The sequence below is a fragment of the Podarcis vaucheri genome, assembly GCF_965113315.1.
Source record: "Podarcis vaucheri genome assembly, chromosome: 1".
Lineage (NCBI taxonomy): Eukaryota > Metazoa > Chordata > Lepidosauria > Squamata > Lacertidae > Podarcis > Podarcis vaucheri.
Window position 1 is genome coordinate 84,724,863 of NC_138759.1, and position 25,122 is coordinate 84,749,984.

General features: G+C 46.9%; 2 protein-coding genes across 2 annotated transcripts; one reads left to right on the forward strand and one right to left on the reverse strand.

Annotated features, from left to right (window-relative positions):
• Positions 1 to 443: 443 nt before the first annotated feature.
• UBE2L6 (ubiquitin conjugating enzyme E2 L6) lies at positions 444 to 5,416 on the forward strand. Its single transcript, XM_082231298.1, has 4 exons — positions 444 to 628; positions 2,727 to 2,822; positions 3,405 to 3,591; positions 3,750 to 5,416. Exons 1-4 carry the CDS (start codon positions 599 to 601, stop codon positions 3,902 to 3,904), a joined length of 468 nt encoding a protein of 155 aa, XP_082087424.1. The 5' UTR covers positions 444 to 598; the 3' UTR covers positions 3,905 to 5,416.
• A 426-nt stretch (positions 5,417 to 5,842) lies between these two features.
• On the reverse strand, positions 5,843 to 23,753 carry SMTNL1 (smoothelin like 1). The gene is made up of 9 exons (XM_082231287.1): positions 23,600 to 23,753; positions 16,904 to 17,360; positions 15,491 to 15,626; positions 14,415 to 14,469; positions 13,408 to 13,578; positions 11,416 to 11,518; positions 9,230 to 9,381; positions 7,594 to 7,801; positions 5,843 to 6,249 (listed from the first exon to the last, which is right to left on the reverse strand). The coding sequence occupies exons 2-8, from the start codon at positions 17,297 to 17,299 to the stop codon at positions 7,657 to 7,659; spliced, it is 1,158 nt and encodes a 385-aa protein (XP_082087413.1). The 5' UTR covers positions 17,300 to 17,360; positions 23,600 to 23,753; the 3' UTR covers positions 5,843 to 6,249; positions 7,594 to 7,656.
• Positions 23,754 to 25,122: the final 1,369 nt, after the last annotated feature.

The following is a 25,122-nucleotide window of genomic DNA, read 5'->3' on the forward strand; positions in this document are numbered from 1 at the left end:
ATGGTTTTCCCAGTAGTGATGTATGGAAGTGAGAGCTGGACCATAAAGAAGGCTGATCGCCGAAGAATTGATGCTTTTGAATTATGGTGCTGGAGGAGACTCTTGAGAGTCCCATGGACTGCAAGAAGATCAAACCTCTCCATTCTGAAGGAAATCAGCCCTGAGTGCTCACTGGAAGGACAGATCGTGAAGCTGAGGCTCCAATACTTTGGCCACCTCATGAGAAGAGAGGACTCCCTGGAAAAGACCCTGATGTTGGGAAAGATGGAGGGCACAAGGAGAAGGGGACGACAGAGAATGAGATGGTTGGATGGTGTTCTTGAAGCTGCTAGCATGAGTTTGATCAAACTGCGGGAGGCAGTGGAGGACAGAGGTGCCTGGCGTGCTCTGGTCCATGGGGTCACGAGGAGTCGGACACGACTAAACGACTAAACAACAACCCGGAGAGAGCTTTTGCCCGCTCTTCCGAAAGGAAAACCCTCTCCTCGCATCTCGCGGCTCTCTCTCCGAGGCGGAGCAATAGCGCAACTTGCAGCCAACCACCCGGCGCACCGAGAAGCAGCAGCAGCAGGAGACTCGGAAGCCGCTTCAAGCGAAGATGGCGGCGGCGCCCCGCCGAGTGGCGAAGGTAGGCGCGGGGGGCGGCGCGGCAGATCCCCGACCTTCTCGGTCCCGCGCAGCTGCTCTGGAGATCTGCTGCTTAGGAAGGGCTGAGAGGCGGGCCAGGCGGGCTTGTGAAGGTGGGATCTTCGAGGGGAGGGAGGGACACTTGCCCTAGTCTTGCCGCCTCTTTATTGTAAGGGGGGCGCTTCGATCCAGCGACGGTTCCCGTCTTAGGATCGGGTCGCCTCTTTTCTGCCGGGAAAGGTTTCATGGACCCTCCACAGCTGGCCAGGTGACGGGCGAAGCGTTTCTCGTAGCGGCACCGCTAGGCTGAGCCAAGGCTATAGCGCTCGAATGTCTGCCTGCCTGCCGCGCCGCTGCCCAGAGCACGGAAGCCCTCGCCGGGGTGGGGAAGGTGGAGATATGCATACCTGAACATATAGAAATGCATATGTAATAACGTGCTTTTGGGAGGGGGGTGCAACCTGTCCATCTCTCACTTTTAAAACGATCAAAATCCAAGTTTAGAGAGACTTGTAAAAAATAAATAACTGGTGAGGTGGGCAACAGACAGCAAACCCTTAAGTGCAACTTTCTTGGATAACATTTGCTATTAAGGGGCAGTTCTGAATTCATTGTGGAACAGATTAGTGAAAGTGCTGGGAACTGTGTATCTGAAGACTAAACTGCTGTTCCCAGGATGGTGGTGATTAGTATTAGTATTAGTATTGCTATTATTATTATTATTATTATTATTATTATTATTATTATTATTATTATTTTAGCAGGGGGAATGTTGACTACAATTTTCAAACAGACTGAAGCTGAAATACTGGTTTGAAGGGGAAATGTCTGAAGGAGGGAGGTTGTGTAGCTGCCAGTTCAGTTGCAGTGGAAAAATAGCTTTCAGTTTCTGTTACTGTTAAGCTTGGAAAGAGCAAGGAAATTGCGCAAATTATAATGCTGTTGGCAGCATGTCAATTGTCCTGTGGATGAGAAAAGCCATAAAGTTTGAGAAAGGAGATACTGTATGCCTGCTGTTATGATCTCAACTTCTTGAGGATGTTTCTGTCAATGAATTGAAACTTAGAGGCAAGGAAGAGAGGGCAGGCCAAGGCACAGCTGGGACCAAGTTAGGAAAGATCTTTCTCACTTTTAGAAACGTACTGATACCCAAGATTAGTATTTTGCTATCTTTTTTGAAGGCAGCTTGTGACTTGTTTGAGTGAGGGGAAGAGAGACAAAAATAAAGGTGGCAGATATAACTGATTTACAGGAAGCAAATGACACAAACACAGATCCTGTGTCAAGCATTTGGGAAACCTGAAATGTGGAAATGGAGGGTGAGGGTCTCACTTGTTCTTGCTGCCAAGTCCTCCATGGTATGGCAAGGCTATATTAGTCAGTGGCGTAGCGTGGGTTGTCAGCACCCGGGGCAAGGCAAGTAATTTGCGCCCCCTAACCCATGGATTTGCGCCCCCTAACCCATGGATTTGCGCCCCCTAACCCGTGGATTTGCGCCCCCTAACCCTAACCCCCAGATGTTGCGCCCGGTGCGGCCGGCCCCCCCTGCACCCCCCACGCTACGCCACTGATATTAGTGGACCGAAATGAAGGTGTTCAGTAGTTTTATGCAGACATTGGCAGCATGGTTTGCCCAGGAAGGAGAGATGAAAGAAATTGGTGGCAGAGGATCGGAGATGGGAAAAATACTTTGAGACACGTGAGGATGGGATATGAAAAATCTAAAAGAAAAAGTCATTTCCACTTAGTGCAAATTCTTCCTAGAAGTGGGAGGCTGTCAGAATACCTTCTGGGTAAATGTCTGTACTTAGCTTGAGGAAAGCCGAGCTCTGCTGCTCCTTGCTATACGTGAAAAGACGAGGAAGGAATGGACTAATTTACAAAGATGCATTATATACCTGTAGAAAATGATGTCAGTAAATGCCAGTGGATTATGCTAAACTCTGCCTCCCTTTTGTGGCTGGTGGGCCTCAGTAATTTTCAGGCAAGTGGTCCTTGCTGGAGGTGAAAAGTTTGAGGTCCCCTGGTCCAACAGGATGACCATGCTTTGCTGGGCAATTGGCACCACTAGGCCTGGAACCATCTTTTTGCTTTTTCAGGAGCTGAACAGAATTAAAACGTCCGGGTTCCGCTGCCTTCGGGATGTTGAAGTAGATGTGAACAATGTCCTGCTGTGGAAGGGACTTCTAGTGCCGGTGAGTTTAGGGAAGGCAAGCAAATGGCTGGGCCTGAATAGCCTCAAAGGCAACACCAATGGCTCATAGAGAGAAGAGCTTGGCCTTTGGGGTAGGGTGAAGTGACTGCCTCAGGCAATGTAAATGGGCATCGTTAAAAGGCAACACCATATCATTTTATTTTACAGAGGAGGGTCCAGATTTTTCACTCGCCTTGAGGTAGCAGAAAAGGTCTGTTTGAATCTGGGCTTTTATTTTTTTAGATCCCCACAGCCCACATACAGTGGTGCCTCGCAAGACGAAAAGAATTCATTCTGCGAGTCTTTTCGTCTTGCGATGTTTTTCGTCTTGCGAAGCACGGTCCGTCGCAACTGCGCCTCTTCAAGCGGCTTTAAAAAAAAAAGCACAAGACGTTTTCGTCTTGCAAAGCAAGCCCATAGGGAAAGTCGTCTAGCGAAGCAACACAAAACCAAAAAACACTTTCGTCTAGCGAGTTTTTCGTCTTGCGAGGCATTTGTCTTGCGGGGCACCACTGTACAGGGAAGCACCATTTGCTAGCCGCACTGTGAGGTGACTACTGCCCTTTCCTGTCCTTGTGCTCAGGATGAGCCCCCATACAACAAAGGCGCCTTCCGGATTGAGATCAGCTTTCCAAGCGAGTACCCCCTCAAGCCTCCCAAGGTCACTTTCAAGACTCCGATCTACCACCCCAACGTGGATGAGAAGGGCCAGGTGTGCTTGCCGATTGTCAGCAACGAGAACTGGAGACCTTCCACCAAGGCAGACCAAGGTAGGACCAAGAAAGCTGTGTGTGTCAGTGCACAGGGAGAGCCAACTGGCTGTTGGATGGCCACGGCTCACCTGTCCATTCTGCTGCGCTCTCTCTCCTTGAAGTTATTACATACATTATGCTCTTTTCTGACCCTCCTACCTTTTTCTGACCCACAGTGATTGCGGAACTGATAGTGCTGGTGAATAAACCTGACCCAGACCACCCATTGCGCGCTGACTTGGCTGACGAGTTTATCCAGGACCATGAGCGCTTTTTGTCCAAAGCTGAAGAGCAGACCAGCAAATTCAGTGAGCAGCGGCCATGCGAGTGACCTGCTGCCCTCCTGAACCACTGCCTGCCTCGCTGGCTGGCTGGGGAACCTTCCACATAGGCACAGTCCCAGTGGGATGAAATGCAAGTGGGACCACGGAAGCTGTCCCCACCATTGCATTCTCAATAAAGGAATGTACGCGGTGGGATCCTGCATTGCTCTGGCTCATGACACTAATTCTGCATCTTAGCGGGAGGAGACTTCGGCCTTGGGGAGGAGAGACTTTGGTTTGGACTCTGCTCTTAGAAGTGAAACGTTGTGCTTTCGCCTTGCATTCGCTGGGGTTTGGATGACCTTTCTTGCTTTCTTACAGTTTTGCTTTTCACTTTAACACCGCCCCCTGCTCTAAACATTCCTGGGGAGAGACACAAATGACTTTCTTTAGTTTGTCCAAGGCAGCTCTCTCATAGAACACTTTGTCACCCATTTTTTACAGGACATGTACATGCCATTTGTAATCAAAACGTCCTCCCATGTTTCCCCTGTTCATCTTCCTTCCCTGCCTCCTTCTCCAAGCTAAAAAAACCAATGGAGCAGCTCTACAATTTGTACGCTGGTGATGGGCTGTACAGTCTGTGCTGTAACCACTTCCTTCTTGATGGTTTGGATCTCAAAAATCAACTTGGCATTTTAATTCTTCCCTTTCCAAATTGAACTGCCTTGCAGGTATTTCTTGTCTCTCTCTGACCCCAAATTGGAGGGAGGGGAGAAAACATCATAATCATGAGTCTGTGAGGAAAGGGAATGAAAATCTCCCCCCACCTGAAACATTTGGGGTTGAGGAAAGGTGGGGGGGGGACTGCCTCTGTTTCCAGATTTCTAACACTCTCTGAGCAGCTACTCCACTTCCACCTTAAAACACAGCAGTGAGGACTGAGTGCTGCTAATTGTCCATGTCTGGAACTGGAAGCAGAGATGGCCACTGGCCACTGGAACTCTTGGGACAGAAGGCAGAGGAAGCAGTAAGTGGAGCCAGAGCCTTTGATAGGCGAAGGCAGCTCATTTTAGTTTTGACTACATCCTCCTTCCTGCTGAGTCCTACAAGGGCAACATTGAGTCTAAGAAGGGGGAAGCTGGCTGCTAGGAGCACTCCCTGGACTGGTTGTAAGAAGGTAGGCAGGTGGGAGACTGGTTGAGGGCAGACTGAAGTTGGTGGGGCAATGCCCCATTCTCCCTAATGGGCAACACTCCACTGCCTTGAAGCACCCTAACTTAGCTTGGAGATTTTGAAATACAGTAGGTAAGTAAGGATGTGATAAGTGAGCTGGAAGGCTCTTCCGAGTAGAGCAGGGCAGACATGTGGAGCTGGCAAACAATTGGCCTATGTTGCCAAAAATCTGAAGTCAGATTTTATTTTATTTTTAAATCACTTATACTGTTCTGTTCTAAGCAGAACATATTTAGAGGCAAGTTCTTGCTTCAGTGGAATCTTACACCCTAGGAAATGGGAATGCCTTGCACAAATATATGTGAGTAAATGCATTTTCTAATAAAAAATGTTCTTCCTCCTTCTGTTGTGGCAGCTGGTCTTTCTCATTCTCACTCTGCTGGACCTCTTGCTGTTGGGGTTATCTGGCCATATTCCTCCCTGGCCACAGTCTCTCATGGCAGCTTGTTTGCTATACTTCTTCCTAGTGTGTTATCCTAACAGCCTGATCTTAGCCATGCCTACTCCAAGTTGCACAGGGACTTTTGTGCTTAGGACTGAAGCATCTGTCTGGGAGTAACTGAATACTGTGGGGCTTCCTTCCTAGTAAGCAGGCATCGGATGAGGTTGTGTTTTCCCTGTACGCGGCGCAGCTCTAGTGTGCCTTGTGCTTAATATCTTCAAGGAGAGCTGTTCATACTATCTCCTTGGTAACCTCACCATTGATGGATGGGACTTGAACTGTAGTTTGCTTTGGGGTGGGCGGGAATCACAGACACTGCCTAGTTGCCTTGGACTTCAAACAGTTGTGCTTTAATGATGCTCGGTAAGGAGAAGTGAGTGAGGTTAAAGAGAAGCACAGCACGGGTTGGAAGAGGACTTGCCATCATTTGCAGCCAAGAGAATAGTACGTGAAATGGGCAGTGGTAATTTTCTGGAGAGACTTCCTTGTTCCACACCATGCCCGTTTATGACAGAGGCTTTTGGTTCCTTGGAGGCCAGATTGCTGAAGGTGACTAGAAGTACCTACAGGACAGAGTTAACAATCCCTTTCCCCACACATCTCAAAAGCACACAGGCAGAAAGTTTGTGTATAGCAGACTTAAATGCTAGAGCAAAAGCCACTTTGGTTTGATCCAGTGCAGTGCACAAGAAATGGCAGAATAGAGACCAGGGGACATCCCATGTCGCCTTCTCTCTGAAAAGCAAAAGAAGAAAATCCTGAATCTGAGCCCACTTTAGCCTAAGGGAAGCTGTAATTTCCAGTGCAGAGGAGGAGAATCCAAAAGGGTTGGGGGGGGGGCATCTTACCTGCAAATAAGATACAGATGGACCACACCCATAATCTGCACCAAAAACCCCACTGGTTTGTTTGCCCTGGTTGGGTTGGAGGAGGAGACCAGTAGTAGGATTATGGTTAGCAATGTCCCTTGCTTCCACATGTTGCCTGCCACTATCCTGTCACCAGTGCTGCCCGGAATTGCCACTTCACACTCCTATGCTGGGCACCCACTTTCAGCTCATAACCTCCCACTTTAGCCCCTCTTCCCACTAGCCACTGCCAAACCTCCAAAAGCTTCTTGGATGCCAAAACACCTGCCACCAGCCCTCTCAGCCAAAACAGCTATCCATCATCACCCAGTCCTGCCACCTTTAATGTCCCTGTCATCCAAATATCCTTTTCTACTGACTAAATACCACCAACCAGCATGACACCCTTGGCTGCAGATGTCATATGCTTTGATACCTTTCCTGCTAATGGGGTGTGGGGCTAATTTGAGACATGCAATTGGTGGGTGATCCCTTTGGCTCTACGATACACATCATTTCCAAACTCTAGAGGTGGTTCAGCAAATTGTGTAGCATGAGGTAGGGAGGTCAAAGACCTCACTGGGGAAGTCACAGGACTCAATAAGATAATTTTGTTTGGCAGCCCTGATTTAAACCATGGCTCTGTCTTTGACATCCTTCTTGAGCTTTTTATAACTTACCGCTCTGTAAGGCATGTTATTAATGTTAAAATAAGGTTGCTTCCTTCCAGAAATGTGATAATGACTGAGCCAGTATCCTGTCCCCCATTTCTACTAGCCATTATATATATATAAAAAGGTAAAGGACCCTGGATGGTTAAGTCCAGTCAAAGGCGACTATGGGGTGCAGCACTCATCTCGCTTTCAGGCAGAGGGAGCCGGCGTTTGTCCACAGACAGCTTTCCTTGTCATGTGGGCAGCATGACTAAAATGCTTCTGGTGCAACAGAACACCATGACAGAAGCCAGAGCACACGGAAATGCCATTTACCTTCCTGCTGCAGTGGTACCTGTTTATCTACTTGCACAGGCATGCTTTCGAACTGCTTGGTTGGTAGGAGCTGGGACAGAGCAACGGGAGCTCACCCTGTCAAGGGGATTTGAACTGCCGACCTTCTGATCGGCAAGCCCAAGAGGCTCGGTGGTTTAGACCCCAGCACCACCCGTGTCCCCTACTGGCCATTATATTACGCTCTCACTTAGTGAAGAGGTCCTCCATGGAGCCCTTCTCACCTGTTCTGCCAAACCTTCCCTCCAGCTTCCAGTAAGCCTCAAACGCAAGCCTGCCTCCCGTTCTCATTTCTTCTTGGTCTTCACAAGCCCTTTCTGCACTAGGCTGCGATAAAGCTCCTGGACGTAGGTGTAGATGCATTTGTTGTCAGGGACACTCATGCGCACCATGTCGGCCACATCCAGAAGCTGGGGACAGTCAGCAAGCTCCCTGGGAAGAGGATGGCAAAGAGCATCCAGATTTAGCTTGGCACCTTTTTCACCTTCACAGATGCTACAGGGAATCTCTTGAACATAACTCTTAAACCAAAAAACAGTGAAGCCGCCCCATCCCTTTGACTTTGGAAAGTTGGCACGGGATCAAAGAGAACTGTGATCTAAAGTGTGCACATGTGTGTGTGTAACGAACGTGCAGTGCTTTGGGTGCTGAATTCCAACTCCCAACATCCTTGGCTGTGCTGGCTGGGGCTGCTGGTACTGGGAACCCAGCAACACCTGGATGGCAGCAGGTTCCCCACTCATGAAGAAACCATTGCCCATATAATACACTACATGCTAGGGTACAGATGGCGAGACATCCCTATTAGTGCTTTTTGACTCTGGCTTTGTTTACACCATGTTCCTCAGGCACATGTGGAAGGTGTAAAGAGACCAGAGGTTTTGGATTACAGCTCCCTATGGCTGGCATGGCATGGGAAAAGCTGTCCTACTCCCAAACAAGCCTATTTGCATGCAGAGATCGCCTTCCGAGGCCCTTCTCCAGCTCACCCTGCTTACAGAGGTCAAGAGACAAGAGAAATGGCTTCCTTGGGTATAGCACCCTGTCCCGCCCCCGTGTTGGTATTTCTTTATACCCAAGTGTTGTTGTTGCACTCTGATATTAACCTGCGCTGAAATGTACAACTATTGCTTTGCTGTTTTTTGTTGCTCAGTTGTTTGAAATGGTTTAGCTGTGCTTTGGATTGCTGTTATGCACACATAACTTTTGCTCTGCGGTTTCCAGAGACAAGTCCACTCTTTAAAGCTCCGTGTCTGAGTCTGAGTGCCCCCCCCCATTTTTTGCTTTGGCATTTTCCCAGTGAAAGCCAGTTCTTTAAATCTGAATCCAAGCAAACAACAATCTGTGGAAAACACAAATTGCTGTTTGTTGTGCTTCAGCTTTAAAGAGCGGGCTTTTGCAAGGACACAGAGCTTTAAAGTGTGGGCCTGTGCCTGGAAAGAGTAGGGGGGGGGAGTTAAGTGTAGATAAGGCCTAAATGTTGTTACATGTACCAGGCAGAGGTCCTTCTTGGTAGTGGCACCCGCCCTGTGGAGCACCCTCCCATCAGATGTCAAGGAAATAAACAACTATCTGACTTTTAGAAGACATCTGAATTAAGCCATATTTAGGGAAATTTTTAATATTTGATATTTTACCGCCTTTTTATTCTGTTGGGAGCTGCTCAGAGTGGCTGGGGGAATTATTATTATTATTAATTTGAAACAGGTACAGTATAAATTTGTTTACATGTTCACTGCAGCAAGCAGCAATGCACCCACAATCACCAGGATGTGGGTATGTGGAAGTGTGGCCTGGCTCTTCCACCCAGCCCAACCTGCCCTATGGTTGTGGGGTCCTGGGGTCTGGGAAGGTGCTTACTCTGCAGTGGAGAAGGCCAGAGTGAAGTTCTCTTTGCGGTTTGCTGGGTCAAGTGCAGCGTAGTCAAAAGCATCCGGGAAGAATTTGTGCATGAGAGCGCAGAAGGCCATGCCACTGCTCCAGCTGGAGGAGAAATTCTGGATGTCCACGTGCTGGGGATGAGAAAGAGAAACATAAACAGGGCCCCCTGTCTTCTCTCCTTGGGTTTACACTCAATCTCTACGCCCTGCACCCCAGCAACTGCAAGAGGTGTTAATTATGATTAGCAGCATATCTGCAGTAGTTTGCTTATTCATCCATCCCATTTATGTCCCTCCTTACTTCCAATCGTTTCAGGGTCATGTGAATGGAGTTCTTATTTTAAAAAAATCTTTATAACAACCCCGTGATGTAGGTTAGGCACCAAATGAGCATCGAGACTGAGTGGGAATGGAAACATCCAAACCAACATTCTAGCACTGAACCACACTGCCTCTTTCTGCTTTGAGACTCATGAATACGTATCTGTTTGCGCTGAAGATGTCTGGTATAGCTGTGGTCATGGCATTACCATGTATAATACTGAAATGGTTGGGAAAGGCAGGTTTTCACCACAGTTAAAATACAAATGTGTAGAAGGAACGACTGCTGAATCTGTAATAAACGAAATTACTTGCCTGCTTAGCAAGTGTCTAAAGTCAGGAAAAAGACTCGCACAATTGTTAGCGTCTACCAAAGCCCTTTTAAATCCAAACAGCAGCTCAGACTGCTTTTGCTCCTTGATAATCAGTTGTGGGAATATTGCAATTACTGCTTTGAAACAGAAGTTCAGAAGTGACCAAATGGAACTTGAAAGATGCATTACTATTTGCTTTGATTTTTTTTTTTAAAAAACCCAACAACCTGTGGGTGGAAATCCCACGAATTTGTCATTGTGGCTGGCACCTCTGTGTAGGGAGAATCTCAGGTTTGGTTTATAGGTACATTTTCTCCAACAGTTTGTTCTTGGCAAGATTGCACTGTTCTGGGGTGTGTATTAGTGAAAGAGAGAGTGAGACAAATAGTGCTACTATTTTGAGGAATTACAAAATGTATCTGAGGGTGATAAGCACAGAGTATTAACATAAACCGGAGGTTACGTTGTGCCTATTTATAACCCACCACCATCTGAAGTGTAGGGAAATGGAAGCAGTTATATAGCCCTTCTAGAACGTTCCAAGTGCTTCATTTTTCATGGACATTTCCTCAATTTCCAGTGAGGTTGCCATGTGAGTCTGTTGCAGCAAACACAAAAAAGAGTCTTTGGGCATCTTTAAGGAATTTATCGGGGCAGCAATGTAGCAGTTCATAAAAGCTTATGCCATAACACATTTGTTAGTCTTTAAAAACGCCACATGACTTGGCTGGATCTGCAGTTTCTCAGCAACACTTCAGACAAGCCTCTATGGTCAGTAATTTTATGTCAAGGCATTCCAACATGCATTGCAGGGATCACCAGCCTTTTGGATCAATGGGCGCATTTCAAATTGTGAGAGTGCTGTGGGTGCTAGTCATAAAATGAAGAAGAAGAAGAAGAAGAAGAAGAAGAAGAAGAAGAAGAAGAAGAGGAGGAGGAGGAGGAGGAGGAGTTTGGATTTGATATCCCACCTTTCACTCCCCTTCAGGAGTCTCAAAGCGGCTAACATTCTCCTTTCCCTTCCTCCCCCACAACAAACACTCTGTGAGGTGAGTGGGGCTGAGAGACTTCAGAGAAGTGTGACTGGCCCAAGGTCACCCAGCGGCTGCATGTGGAGGAGCGGAGACGCGAACCCGGTTCCCCAGATTACGTGACTACCGCTCTTAACCACTACACCATGACTGGCATGGGGGGGGGGCATGGCCTAACACAAAATGAGAGCGACAGCCACCTTTGACAACCTGTTGGGACTGACTGTGGAGATCACACAGTATTGATCACACACTGATGCTGATGCTATCTAATAAGAACAGGGAACATTCCTCTGTACCAGGAAAAAGATACACTCATATTTCACAAGAAATCATCTTATTGTCATAGAACAGCTGATCACACACACATGTTGCATGACCAACACCATCTTCATAAGGGAAATAAGGGTGCCTGCTGCATCCCTGGGGAACAGTGGGGTCATGAGCTGAAGGACCACTTAAGGAGGCATTGAGTTTCACAGTTTATACAGACTCATTACCTCATAGCCACGGGTCTTCGCCCGGCACCACTCCAGCAACATAGTCTTCACTGTGTTGGCACCTCCCGTCTTCTTGATATTGGGGGCAGGACCGGTTGCAGCCCTTTGGGAGGGAAGTAGGGAAATGACCAAGAGAGAGAGAAGATAATGAGTGACTAGAGCCAGAATAAAGACATGCTTCTCAGGAATCCACCGACTATATAGAATTTAACTGATTTGATTTACATTTCCTCATTCTTCTCTACTAGACAGCATTGGGGGCACAGATCTGCCTCTTTAGGATGAAGTCCTATACTTGAGATGAGTAACCTCAGGCTAGATGAATGAATGCAGGCCTTTGTCTGCTGCCCCCTGGCTATACCCCTCACCATCCCTGCTGCACGCCTTCCTTGAGAGCTTTTGCCTGGCTGGAATGAGCCCTTGAACTCTGATAATGCCTCTTGTTTACCTGGCTGGAGAGGGATATGCATGTACAGAACCTGTTGGCTTCTTTGCTGTTGAAATGTAGCCTACAAGAGCCCCATCCTTTGCTCAACCCACTATTCCCTCCAGCTCCATTTACCCCTGGAATGTGGCACCTGGAATGTTGTCCACACAATAATAAGGTTCCTCGTCTGCGGCCTTTTCTCTAGTTGATTGCTTAGATTCTTATCTATGCACTGATCTGCCCAAGAGAAACCTCTCTATCCAGGCCAGTTGTAGGTTTGAGGGCCACCCGGGCAACGTGTCTTTTGCTGGGTCCCCTCCTCTCTCTGTGTCCCCTGGCCAGAGGCACCATCTTTTCAAGACGACTGAGGGGGCCCAATGCGACGTCCCGATGCCACATGACGTGCCAGGAGCCAGTAATGCAGCTGAACATCCTCTGAACATTGAGGGGGATCAGCCACCTCAAAAACAAAACAAAACAAAACAAAACAAAACAAAACAAAACATTGAGGGGCCCAAAACTGCTTTGGCCCCTGAAAAAGCAGGAACAAGAAACAAAAACTTTCTCTGACTGGCCAGAACATGGGAGGTCTTTTAAAAATATATAAATTGGAATGTATAATTGGCTTTATTATTTGTATTATAATGTGGCAAGATTTGGCATTGTATCAACTGGAGTATTCTTAATGAAAAATTAATAAAAAATCACACACACACACACACACACACACAGGGCTTTGGCGCCTAGGAGTTGGTGTGCTTGCCTTTGGCAGGCTTAGCTGGTTGTGGTGGCAGCACTCCAAGCAGTGCTGCACGTCTAGGTCTTCTTACAATGCCCTAGAGCAATGCTTGGATGTGGGGACACTGTGTGAAATGAAGAGGGTGCCTAGATCCTGCCAGTTGGGGCAGAGGCAAGGAATCAAAAACTGAGGGTGGTTCAGGACTGCATACAGCAGTGCCAGAATGCTGAGGACCCTGGTAGTTACCTGAGAAGGACAGGTGGTGATGTTGGCCCTGCTCTTTCTCTTTAACATGGAACAATCTATTTTGCAATCTCTTACAAAGCTATCTTTTAAAGCTGCCTTCTCTATCCGTGCACCAGAATAAAGAACACGCTATAGTTTGGGCCTCTTTTTTTAGCTTGCCGTTAACAATTTTAAATATTTTGGCTATTGATTTTAATTATTGCACGGCTTTTATTCTTGTGCTCCTCCTGGAAATGTTTATGTGACAGGTGGTAAATGAACATTTAAAAACAGAGAGATTATAAAATAATATCTGACTGCATACAAATGTGGTACTGTTTGATGAAAAGTGTAAAACAACTGAAGCTGGCCCCCTGTGTACCTTAACTGAGAGCAAGTTCCCTTGAACCTAGTCAACATTTGTGGGTTTAGGCTTTGTGTCTGCTCCAAAAATGCATTGCACTATCTAGGAGTTGTGGCAGAAGGAAGCATGCATGCACTACGCAGGAAGTACAAAGGCTGTGGGGCAATGAAGAAAGAGAAAGAGAAAATCAGTGAAGGATTGCAATGGAGGCACCCAGTGGTACAGTCCCAGGCTTACCCTCCAAACTTATCCATGATGGCCTTGCGGGACTGAGCTCTGGGTGGCATACGAGGCCTTGTCATCTCTCTTCTGTCAAAAGTGGGTCTCTTCTTCTTCTCCTCCTGGGCAGCGGCTGCTCCCTCAGCAGCTGGCAGTTGCTTTTCATCCCCCTTTGGGACTGCTTCAGTGCTGAGAACCAAAAGCAAGTAAACAAACAAGCAAACCCAAGAAGGCTGAGTGGTATTGGATGAGGGCATGGCAGTAGGTAGACCTGTGATCACCTCTCAGTCCAGAACTTCTCAAAATAGAGTAGGAGGAGGAGAGGCCAAGATGGCGGCCAGGAGAAGGCCCTTCCCCTCACCACTCATGGAAAAGCATCCCCATCAGTCCTGACGAGTGCCACTCTGAGGGAAGGGGGAAATATTATAATGGTAGTGGTCCTCCATGGCAAGAACGGGAGACCTAGGGTGCTCCATATGTGGTTGGACCCCCATCAGCCCCAGCCAGCATGGCCAATGGTCAGGGCTGATGGAAGTCCAACATCTGGAGGTCTGCAAGTTCCCCATCATTGCTCAGTATAATTTTTGCTGCCTTAAAATCTCAACCTGGTGCTCTTTGCGAGACAATGTTTGAAGTCCCAGTGCCCAGGCCTAAGACACAGAGCTGTGGTGGTGGTCTCCCCCCCCTCACACCCCAAATCTCTTGCCCCTTTCCCCAACCATATATCTATCTTTGCTTTCAAGTTGTCTGAGTGCACTGCAAAATGCAGTGCTGGTGAGACCTCAGCAACCTGGCATCTTAATATGCCCAGAGGCACACTATGCATTTCATGGACATTTGTGTGCTGCCTGGAACCCGTTAAGTACCTAGCAGCACTCCTCCATGAGGCAACAGTTATTGTTCAGGATCTTTGTCATCACCATCATTGCTGAGCTGTGCTTTCTGTGTACGTTGCCCCGTGGTAGCAAGGGGTCACACAACACAGCCCTACTAGGCCAGGGTTGCTCTCAGAGACTCTGTCTCACCTGGTGCTGTTCCCCGTGGCAGCTTCAGGGGCAGTTGGACCTGAAGGAGTGCTTCCTAGATGGAATTACAGAAAGTTATACCTTTAAAAAAATCACACTTGTGTTGAAATGATGTGAGAAATGGCATGAGGAGAGGGGAAACAACACACAGATACCCAACACTTCTCCATCACTGTTCTCGGCATTGCTTTTGCACCCATTCCCAACTTGTGAACTGTGACTGAAGACTGTGAGGGATCCTATACAGTCATGCAGGAAATCCCCGTATGTAGGAAGTGAAGCTACAGCTTGCTTTCAGTTATGCCTTCAGAATGATGAGGGCTAGAAACATGCTTTAAATAAAATAAAATTGAGTTTCTCAGGATTCTGTGTCTGTTGCCACATTCCATGTAAGGTACCTTTTCAATCAATAAATCAAGAGTGCCACCTAGAGCTTTAATCTCAAGTGTATTTCGTACTTCCTATTAAATGGGGAACCTTTTTTTCTGGCTCCACGGGACAGATTCTTCTCAGGATCAGCCTTGCAGGCCCAATCTGAGAACTCAGTGGGGGCCACACATCTGTCAATCCTGTGATGTCACTGTGATAGTATATAATTGACAGGCAGGCAGGGGAGACCACCTGTCAAAATCCGCTCCGTGGCTTTGCAAAGTATCTTTTGATCCTTTAAAGGAGACAGAGGCTGCTTCAAACAGCACTGCTTCGAACAGGTGGATGGCAGCAGTGGAGAACTGTGACCTTGAATAAGTGGGCGTGGCAGCCGTGGCTCACCTCCCATGCCCAATTAAAAGAAGAGGGAAAGGGTTTTAATCTCTGCTCATCAGCTCATGAGAGAATATTAAATCCTGCTGCCTAGAGCCCTAGACTGTGTGATCCTGCTGGGAATAGGGCAGCACAACCTAGGCAGGATTAAACCCTGTCCTCCTGCCCATTGGCTGATTTAACTGGTTATGTCAGCCAATGGGTGGGCTTGACCTGGTGAAAACAGCCAGGCAGGTCAAGATTGGCCCATAGGCTGCAAGATTGGCCCCACCTCTGCTTTAAATTTTCAGTGTGCTGAATCATATTTTCCTTACCCGTCTCCACGTTTTTGAACTCTGTGGGGCTTTGTGGGCTCTCTTCAGGAGAACTTGGAGAGAATTCTGGCCAGAATTCTTCTTCCTCCTCTGGTTCTGGCGAGAGAGGCTCATCTGAAGTGCTGCCAGTTCGGCCCTACATGAATAAGAGAGAAGGGACAGGCCAAAACACATTTTCAGTGCGGTTATTGTAAGCTCCACTGTCTTGTGGGATAAGGAGTAAACCCTACATTAATCTGGAGTGGAGTCCAACATCTAGGGCTGTGTGATGTATCAATACATCATCCCCAATTGGTTTGAAGTCTACACCATGATAATGGTTTCATAATATCTGACATAATTTCATTATATTTGACATGGCGATAAACTGTGAATCACAGTGTCTGTGCGCTATGTACAAAAATATTGTGATGTGGGGAAAACCAAGAAGCCAATCGTCACTTCTCTCGTGATTCCTGTTGCCCCTGTTGTTCTGTACTATAAAATAACAGTTGTAACAATATGTTAACAGTAAGTAAAAATATATTAGTTTTAGACACCCACCCCCCTAAGCAGGAGCAGTTGCCAGGACATTACCCCATTTGCTTCTGCATAGTTCCATCCTTATTTCAGACATTGCGATATATCGGTATATTGTGATGTTTAGTCGATGATATATTACAATGTTGACAACCAGGTATCACCCAGCACCACCAACAACCAATTGTAAGCTGCCTTGGGGCCATATGCGATAAGACAGAACGAAAACCTTATAAATAAGCCAAGCCCTGTGGATAGTCTCCACGAATTGTAGGGTGAAACATTTGCCTGTCACCTTGTTTACCATTCCCAGAGCATATCTATGTTCCTTCCTGCATCCTCAGTGTTTCCCAGAAACTATTTTGAAACCTGGTGCCTTAGCTTTGCAAAGGAGCCACTTACACATGGAGACAGAAACGAGTGGCTGACACAATTGTATGTGCATAAATTCCTCCTAAAATCAGTCTCGTTCGTCTTCTGTTTTTCTTTCTGTCTCAGACGGCTGGTCCAGCCCCCTGGCAGTTGCATGGCCTGCTTTGCTTTTGTGTCCGGCCACTGCCGGGGTGGGGGACCAGCCAGAAATCCCATGGACACCACCTTGAGTTCCAATATGGGGTTAAAGGCAGCATATAAAGCTACTAGCTAACTATTGGGAGTAATGTGTTAATGGAAATGCAAAAGGTCTCATGGAACCTTAAAGACAAAGAGGTGCAATAGACCTACACAGAATTGGGGTGCTGGCTGGGGCTGATGGGAATTGTAGTCCAAAACATCTGGAGCAGTGAAGGCTGCTATAAAGGAAAGAAACTAACATATAAGCTAAAAGAGAGCAAGACAAGGCAGCCAGGGGAATGAGATGCACAAGACAGGGAGTGAAACGCACTCTGTTCCCACCTCTGCGCTGGAAGTGCTGGTGTTTCTCTCCAAGGCATCAGCTTTTGCTCCTTTCTCTTCCTGCCATTCTTCTGGTGTTCCAGAAAGCTCAGCTTCTTCCTTGGGCTCTGCTCCAGATACACCCACGGCCACTCTATCCTCAGAGGCTGCCTGGTTGGTTTCTCCGGCTTCCTCTGCTTTCTCTTTGGTCTCAGATCCCAGCATCTCCTTGGCCCCCGAAGCCTTTCCTGCAGGCTCATTCTCATCCTTGGTCTCCTTCCCAGCAGCAGCCTCTGTTTTCCCAGCCTCACTCTCTCCATGAGCCTCAACCTGAGCATCTCCTGACTCGCTCTGGTGCTCCAGTCCATTGATCTGCTGGCTCTCCCCCTGCTGCTCCTTAGTGCCTTCGGCCTCCATGGTGTCAAGTTCCTCTGGCTGCTTCAGTGGAGAATGAAGCTGGCCTCTTCCAGCTCCAGTTCTGGAAACTCACAGGGCAAGGGACAAAACGTGAAAATCAGAGGGCGAAAATGTGTCATTCTTTGATACCAACTGTTGCAACTATTAGGGCAGGCAGACGGTATACATTTCACACATATCCGGAGCACATTTAAAGTGCATGACTTCCCCCAAAGAATCCTGGGAACTGTAGTTTGTTAAAGGTGCTGGGAATGGTAGTTCTCTACAGGTCCCAGGATTCTTGGGGTGCGGGTGGGAGTCATGCACTTTAAATGTTTGTTGATATGCTTTAAATGTATAGCAAGGATCTGCCCTTCACATTCCCCCAGATACATAGTTAACACTTGACTTCTCTTTGCTTGATAACTGGCAGTTATCAAGAGCGACTTCATTGAAAAGCACTGGATTTTTGAGGCATTGTGACAAATCTATCTATGGTGGCCTATTCACACATGCAAGTCATCCGTGTCTGTGGCAGTCATCATGTGATCAGCATACATCAAAGTTAGCAGACATCCCCGTTTCCCAGGGACAGTCCCCGAATTTACAAATCAGTCCCCATACAAAATCCATTGAAACTGAAAAGTGTCCCTGGACGCATTGAAAAAAATCTGGTAACCTTAGCATACATGTGTGAGGTGGCCCATAGAAGAGGGGCAGCCCTCCAGTTGTTATGGGACTCCAATTCCCATCAGCCCTAGCCAGCATAGCAAATGGCTAGGAATGATGGGAGTTGTAGTCCAGCAAATACCTGGAAAGCTACGGATTCCCCCATCCCTGCTATACTACACCTTTTGGAATACAAATACTTCCTTCTCAAGTTTCACCAAGAATTCCACCAGCAGTACTGGAGGGGCGGGGGAGAGTAAAAGGGATGCCCTCTGCTGGGTGTATGTTATAAATAGTCTTTAAGAGCTATGGAAATATTAAGCTACACAGCAGGAGCCCAGCCAGGCCAAGGGTCTTGCTGTGTGTGATATAACTATGTGAGAAGGTAATTACACTCGAGGCAGTGAACATAGATTCTTGTTCCACGCATGGTGCTGCTTTAAATGTCTCTGTCGCTCAAGGAAATGGTGTGACTGCACCTTCCCCACAATGTGGTAGACAATAATTTTCAGCCAGAAGGTAATATAGAATACTTGGGTGTTTTAGAATAGCGTCTGGATAAGCTCCTTGCTTCACAAATTCCAGGGAAGGGTGCACTGCATTGATGTGAATCAACCTGTGTCTAAGTAAAGGAGGCAGCCTAGCTTATAGTTCAGGAATCCGGTGGGCTCATAAGTATGGCTTGGCGTAGATCCTGCCCAACATGTGTCCTAATCCAGCTTCTTTCTACGGAGACAGGCAGAGCTACGCAGAAGGCTAAATTAGTCACGAGAATCCCTGGCAAGCCTTGCACCAGGACTGGGCCAATACGTGTTGCTGCCCAAGGTGGAACAGCAAATGGTGAGCCCTCTCCTCAAGTCAAGGTACATAATAGTCTCAAAAGCTGGATGAGTTATTTTGAGTGGCTGAGGAAACTCGGCCAGATGGGTGGGGTATAAATAATATATTATTATTATTATTATTATTATTATTATTATTATTATTATTAAGCATGTGGGGCAGCAAATCCTCTGAGCACCGCTCCCAGGCAGAAAATATATTACAATAAATTAAGTACGGTAACTAAAAATGTGATGCCTGTTCATAATAACACCCCAAATCAGATGCCTCAGGCAGCCACCTTACTCTTTGGTCAGCCCTGCAAAACAGCAGCCACCTATCTGAAACAGAACTTCATAGATCCTTTAAGGCGAGGAGGCAGGGGTAAGCCCCTACCCACTCCTTCCTTGTCACTTAGTAAATCATCTTTAAATAAAACCTGCTGACAAACGCCAGGAGCAGCCAGTGATTCAGGGATGTAACGTGCAAGAGGCAATTATAGGGAGAAGGGGCAGGTGAGCTGCGCTGTCACCTGCTAAAAATAACCCTCTGACATTTTCAGATACAGTCAAGAGGTCAGGATGCCCAGAACATCTGAGCAAAGAGCGGCTCAGTCTTCCTAAGGCAATGATCCTACATGTTCTTACCCAGGAATAAGTCCCATTGAACTCTGTGGGACTTGGGATTATGTATTTATTGATTACATTCCTATCCCATCTCTCCTCCAGGAAGCTCAAGGTGGTCCATATAGCCCTCCCCATTTTATCCTCACAACAGCCCTGTGGGGTAGGCAAGGCTGAGACTGAACGAGTGACTGGCCCAAGGTCACCCAGGGAGCTTCACAGCCGAGTGGGGATTTGAACCCTGGTCTCCCAGGTCCTAGTCCAACACCATGATACCACTAAGCACTATCCGTTTGTAGGATTGCACTGAAAATGAATGGGCTCTTTCAGTTAAGGAGGCCACACATTCTTATCACTCGTCTGTAGCTCTTGTGCCATCTTACAGTGCTGTTAAGGAACCATGTTTGGGGTTTGTGTTTATAGGGGAGGGGAGGGGGTTTGATTGAAGTAATGGATGTTAAGAGGGAGCAGGGAGTTGAAGGGAGCACTAAATGGCAGTTGGGGTATGGGTGGGAATATTGACATTGTGTGTGTGTGTGTGTGAGAGAGAGAGAGAGAGAGGGAGAGGGGGAGTATGGATGGAATTAGCAGGCTGGGAATGCATTTAGATTGCTGGGTTGAATCACATTCACCCCAGACTTCAGTTTACTGACAATTTGTTTTCATCACTCCTCAAATAAACACTCTTGTCATTAACGCTGCTGCTTCGTTGTCAGTGCAGCCCACGCTTAAAGGGTTTGAACACCGACCCCAGTTCTTAACACTTCTGCTGTGCTGTTAGCACAGTAAGGACTATCAGAGCCCTATGCAGAGAGAGGCTCTAGGAAGCATTCTGACACCTTCAACAAAGGAAGCTCTTATACAGGAAACGAGGACTAGAGGGGAAAGGCAGCTCTGCTGCCAGCTAAGACTGTGCAATTTATCCAATAAAGCTGTATTGGCAGCTGCAGTATCAAGACCTCTGAACAGTTATGCAGAAGCAATCGCCTGCACCCCTCCAGTCCTTCCTGGTCAGCCCTTGCTGTGATCTCATGTCCCTACAAATGTCCCTCAGGCTTATCCTCACCCACTGGTTGCTATTCCATTCTTGGATTTCCTACAGGCACCTATACAACTCATTGGCACCCTAAATTCTCCCTTAGGAAGCTGCCTCATTCTGAATCAGACCATTGGCCAACCTAGCTTAGTGTTGTTGACACTGACTGTAAGTGACTCTGGGATTTCAGACTGGGATCTGCCAGTCCTCCCCAGTGATGCCAGGGACTGAACCTGGGACCTTGTGCAGGATCCCAGCAAAGCACCTAAGGGGATGGAACAACTCATCTATGAAGAAAGATGACAACATTTGGGGCTTTTGGGTTTACAGAAAAGGCGAGTAACATGCTAGAGGTGTGCAAAATTATGCACAGTGCAAGAAAGTGGACAAAGAAACGTTTTTCTCTCTCATAACACTAGCACCTGGATGTTGTGAGATTCAGGATAGACAAAGAAAGTACATCTTCCCACAGTTCATTGTTAAAACTATGGGCATCACACAATAGACAGTGATGGCCACTTTCTACCCTTGCTTTGTCTGAAATTGTTTGGTGTTCTTCAGACATGGAAATCTGCTGAACTAGACTGACTGCGAATACTATACAAGCATTCTTTCCCCCTCAGGGGTGCTCAGTGGTGGCATGACTGAGTGATGGGAGCAACTTTGGGTTCACTGAAGAAAGGAACCCTTCAAACTAGTATGGCTGACCAGTCACAATGCATACGAAGGTTTTCCTAGAATTGAAGGAAATAGGATTGTTAGCTGTTGTTTGAGCTAATGAATAATGGGGTGAGCTCAGGAATTATGGGCCTCTGCATCAATTTTGCCTTGAATTTTGCCTCAGCTGTTTTCCCAATCTGTAAAGCTGAAAAGAAACCGGTCTTCACAGAGACCCTCCTAAAACTCCTTCCATCAAATTAAACTGCTCATTAGGAAGAAAGGAAGATCCCTTACATCAGTCAAACCAATGGTCTTCCAAGGTTTTAGACCGAGATCTTTTCCAGCTCTTCCTGGAGTCGAGTGACTAGATGAAAAAGAAGCCAGGGGAATAGTAGTGTGAAAGAGGAAATTTCTGTAACTATACCTGCTGAATTACCTCTTTTTCGCCTGGGCAGCCTAACCAGGAGATTCTGGGAGTTTTCTCACATAATACATTTGACTGAGTGACAGGCCTTCCCCAATTCACAGACTGCCCTGGATGCTCAGGAAGCAAAGGAGCAAAGTTTGACGTGGCCTTTGGCCACTGGCCATATATACAAAAGGAAGCCTCTTTGGTTTGCCTCATTCACGGTCTGCCTCCGCAATCAGAGGCAGCATCCTTCTGGGTACCAGTGGCTGGAAACCACAGGGAAACCACAGGACAGTGATGTTATGCTCATATCCTGCTTGTAGGCTCCCCACAGGCATCTGGTTGGCCACTGTGAGGTCAGGATGCTGGACTACTTGGGCCATGGGCCTGATCTACTAGGACTCTTCTTATATACATAACCAGATTGAGCCTGAGGAGCTTTGGCATCTCTGCTCATCTTTCCCCTGAGAATATAGGTGCACAAAGGTGGTGGGTGACTGTACGTCTTCCAAGATTTTGAAATGGATTATTGGAGGCATAAGAAAACTAGTCGGCTTGTTGAGATTTATTCAAGCTCAGCTCCTTGTACTACCAGATAGTTAGAGGCACATCATGAAGGCTGAATTATACGCACTTTCCTGAGAGTAAGCCCCAATGAATACGGGGGGGGGGGTGTTTCCAGACAGGGTTTATTGTGGGATCACTTTTCTTCATGCATGCAGGGTCTTAGCAGCCAATTTGTTGCCATTAAAGTGCCAGCCTATATCTCCCATTTCATCTGAAGTTACCTCTCCCAGGGAAAAGCTGGTAAATAAATAAATAAACAACAACCCGAAACCCCAGCTCTGTTGCCAATATCCCATTTGCAATATCTCAGTGTCTCGTTTGCAAATTAAGCCTCTGTCTGGAAGCAGGCTGTCTCCAAGTACCTTACTTCCCAATACATACAAATAATGATAATGGAATTTTCTTGGCTTGCCAGCATATGTGCATTTGGAATCAAATAATGGTTTAGGGCACTGTGGCCAATATGTTTAAACCAGAGCCACTCACCAAAAACCCTCTCCTGAGAGCCAGCTCCCACCAGCCTCAGCCAACACTGCCAATGGTCAAGGATGATGGGAGTTGAGGGGGGGGCAACAATGACTGGCAGGCCCCATATTGGCTACCCCTGCTTGAACCCACTGTGCAACAGTCAGAAATTCAGCAGGTACAGTATTGCACATTACTGCATCTTTCCACCAGAAACCAGTTTCAACGGTGACAGGCAAAAATTCAGAAGGTGAAGAAACAGAACCATAAAATATGAGACAACTCTAATATTCATTTTAGAGAAACCTACCCAGTTTTTCATTGACTCCCAATTTAAGACAAAGCACTGAAGACAACAGGGTTTAAAAGAGCACCATAAAAGCAATCTGCAGAAGTGTCGTGATGTTCAGATTGTGGGACTGTGAACTGGGAGACCAGGGTTCAATCTCCACTCAGCCAGTCACCATCTCTTAACCTAACCTGCCTCACAGCGTTGTTGTGAGGGTGAAATGGGGTGTGGGGAGAACCATGTACACCACCTTGAGCTCCTTGGAAGAAGCAGGTGGTGTAGACGATAAATAAATAAAGAGGTAGAGGTAAAAATAGGTTATATTAAAAAGCCTACGGACGTAGAAAGGTCTTTGGCAACCAAATAGCATCAGCATAGACACCAGGTAAGCCTCTTTTTGGGAGTCACTGCTGAAAAGGCCCCTTCCCTTCCACGCCTGAAGAAGGGCCCATATTGCAGAGATGCTAAGTAGCCCCACACAGCCTCATCTGTAGCCCTACTTTGCCTCACTTTTTGTGGCTGTTTCTGCTCCTTGGGCCCTGAATGAACAGGAGAGCAATGCACAGGGTGGACTTTCCTTCCACTCTATCATTCTCTCTTGAGTGTCCAGGAGCTGTACTTGGGACCTGACTATGGCTCCAGAGCCACCATTTGGCCATCCCGGCATGTTTGCAGAATGAACACTTATCTAGACACATGGACACAAACAGTTCTTTTCGAGTACTGAACCCCTACAGTGGGCTGCTGGGAAAAGAGGGGGCTTTGGAAATGAGGTTGCACCTACCAAGCGGCTGGTCTTCTGCTCAGTCTCTCCCTTGCTCTCTCCTTCTCCTGCTTCCTCCTCCTGGTCTCCTCTCAGCCTCTCTTCCCCCCTCCACTGTGCATGCTGTGCCTTTTCTCATTGTTTACTACTCTGTTGATACACCCACCCTCCCTACTGTGATGGGTAACTGGACGCTCCTATTTTTATCAGGAAGCCAACAGGTGCCTCTTTCAATCACAGCTCCCACTTCTCAGAAGGGGCAGATGGAGCCAGGGCAAGGTGAAGAGAAATCAGTTCTCCCAGCAGCCTCTGAGCAACTCCGGTCTTGGTGAAGAGAACCACAGGAAACATTTTTCTTCCCTATAGGGGAGAGTGCTGTCTAGCAAAATGTCCGCTAGAGACCCGATGCCTTGAGGCATTGCCCACGTGGAGGTACATTGGGAACGAGATGTATTTCATTGGTAGCAAAAGTCCTGGAGCTCTTAGCAACAGGGCTACTCTTTATGAAGCACGAGGCATTTAGATGAAAGGCGGAAGAGAGGGATTCAGAGACCACTCAGATGAAAAGAAATGGAGCCAGCAGAAAAGAAGGAAACAATACTTTGAAGAGAGCACACATGAAACAAATGAGAATCAGGAAGACCAACATTTTTAATAAGGAATGGGGAAAATTTATAACTTATCTTAAAGACAATTGTAAACAGTTAAAATCATTAGTAGGATTGGAATATCACTTGTAGTTTAATGGTGAATTTTGGATACAATGGAGTGATAAAAGATTTTGATTATTATAAAAGATGCAGGAACAAATGATTAACAGTAGGAAGTCCAAGAGATTCCTTGGAATCTTGTTTTTATGTTGTATGTTGGATATGTGACTGTAAAATTTTAATCTGAAAAACCAAATAAATAAATTTCTAATTTTCTTATTCCTTAAAAAAAAAAAAGGTTGCAATGCACTGGCTGAAATTAGAATTGAAATTTGTACCATGCTGTCAAAACCTAAATAAATAAGAACAGAAATCTAGGTTCTGTTTTCATATCTGGGCCTGGAAGAAGGCTGGAACAGGGTGCTTCTTTATGCCTCATTTTCCCACTCTCTGACACTTTATTATATTGTTCCCACAGCAAGGCCCTAGGACTGTCTCTGTCCTGGGAAGGTGAGGAAATTCTACAGGAGCAGAATGTTTGGAGGCAAGCTGAGATATAGCAGCTTCATAAAGGCACATTTCCATCTGGGCCAAGGTGTTCATCCTTGAGATGGGGTGAGACTTGTATAGGTCCTAAACTGGCTGGGCACAAGACAACAGTATTTTGCTGTGATATGAGAGCAAAGCTCTCATATGTCTGTGTAGCATGTGGGATGCTGGAAGCACCCACTCTTCTAAGAAGTAAGGGCAAGCAAGCCTTGTGGTCTGAACCTACCCCCCCCCCAAGCTGGTCAGAAATGCCACTGAATTCAACAGAATTTAATGACTGGCAAATTTATTTAGGGTTGCAACCTTATTTCCATAAAGGGACAGATTATATAGCTAGTACTTAAC

Coding starts and splice junctions, on each gene's coding strand:
- UBE2L6 (XM_082231298.1), top strand. CDS start 599: ATGGCGGCGGCGCCCCGCCGAGTGGCGAAG. Junction 2,823..3,404: donor GGAAGGGACTTCTAGTGCCG/GTGAGTTTAGGG, acceptor CCTTGTGCTCAG/GATGAGCCCCCATACAACAA. Junction 3,592..3,749: donor TTCCACCAAGGCAGACCAAG/GTAGGACCAAGA, acceptor TCTGACCCACAG/TGATTGCGGAACTGATAGTG.
- SMTNL1 (XM_082231287.1), bottom strand. CDS start 17,299: ATGGAGGCCGAAGGCACTAAGGAGCAGCAGGGGGAGAGCCAGCAGATC. Junction 15,627..16,903: donor CCAGCACTTCCAGCGCAGAG/GTGGGAACAGAG, acceptor TTATTCATGTAG/GGCCGAACTGGCAGCACTTC. Junction 13,579..14,414: donor GCCACGGGGAACAGCACCAG/GTGAGACAGAGT, acceptor TTTGGTTCTCAG/CACTGAAGCAGTCCCAAAGG.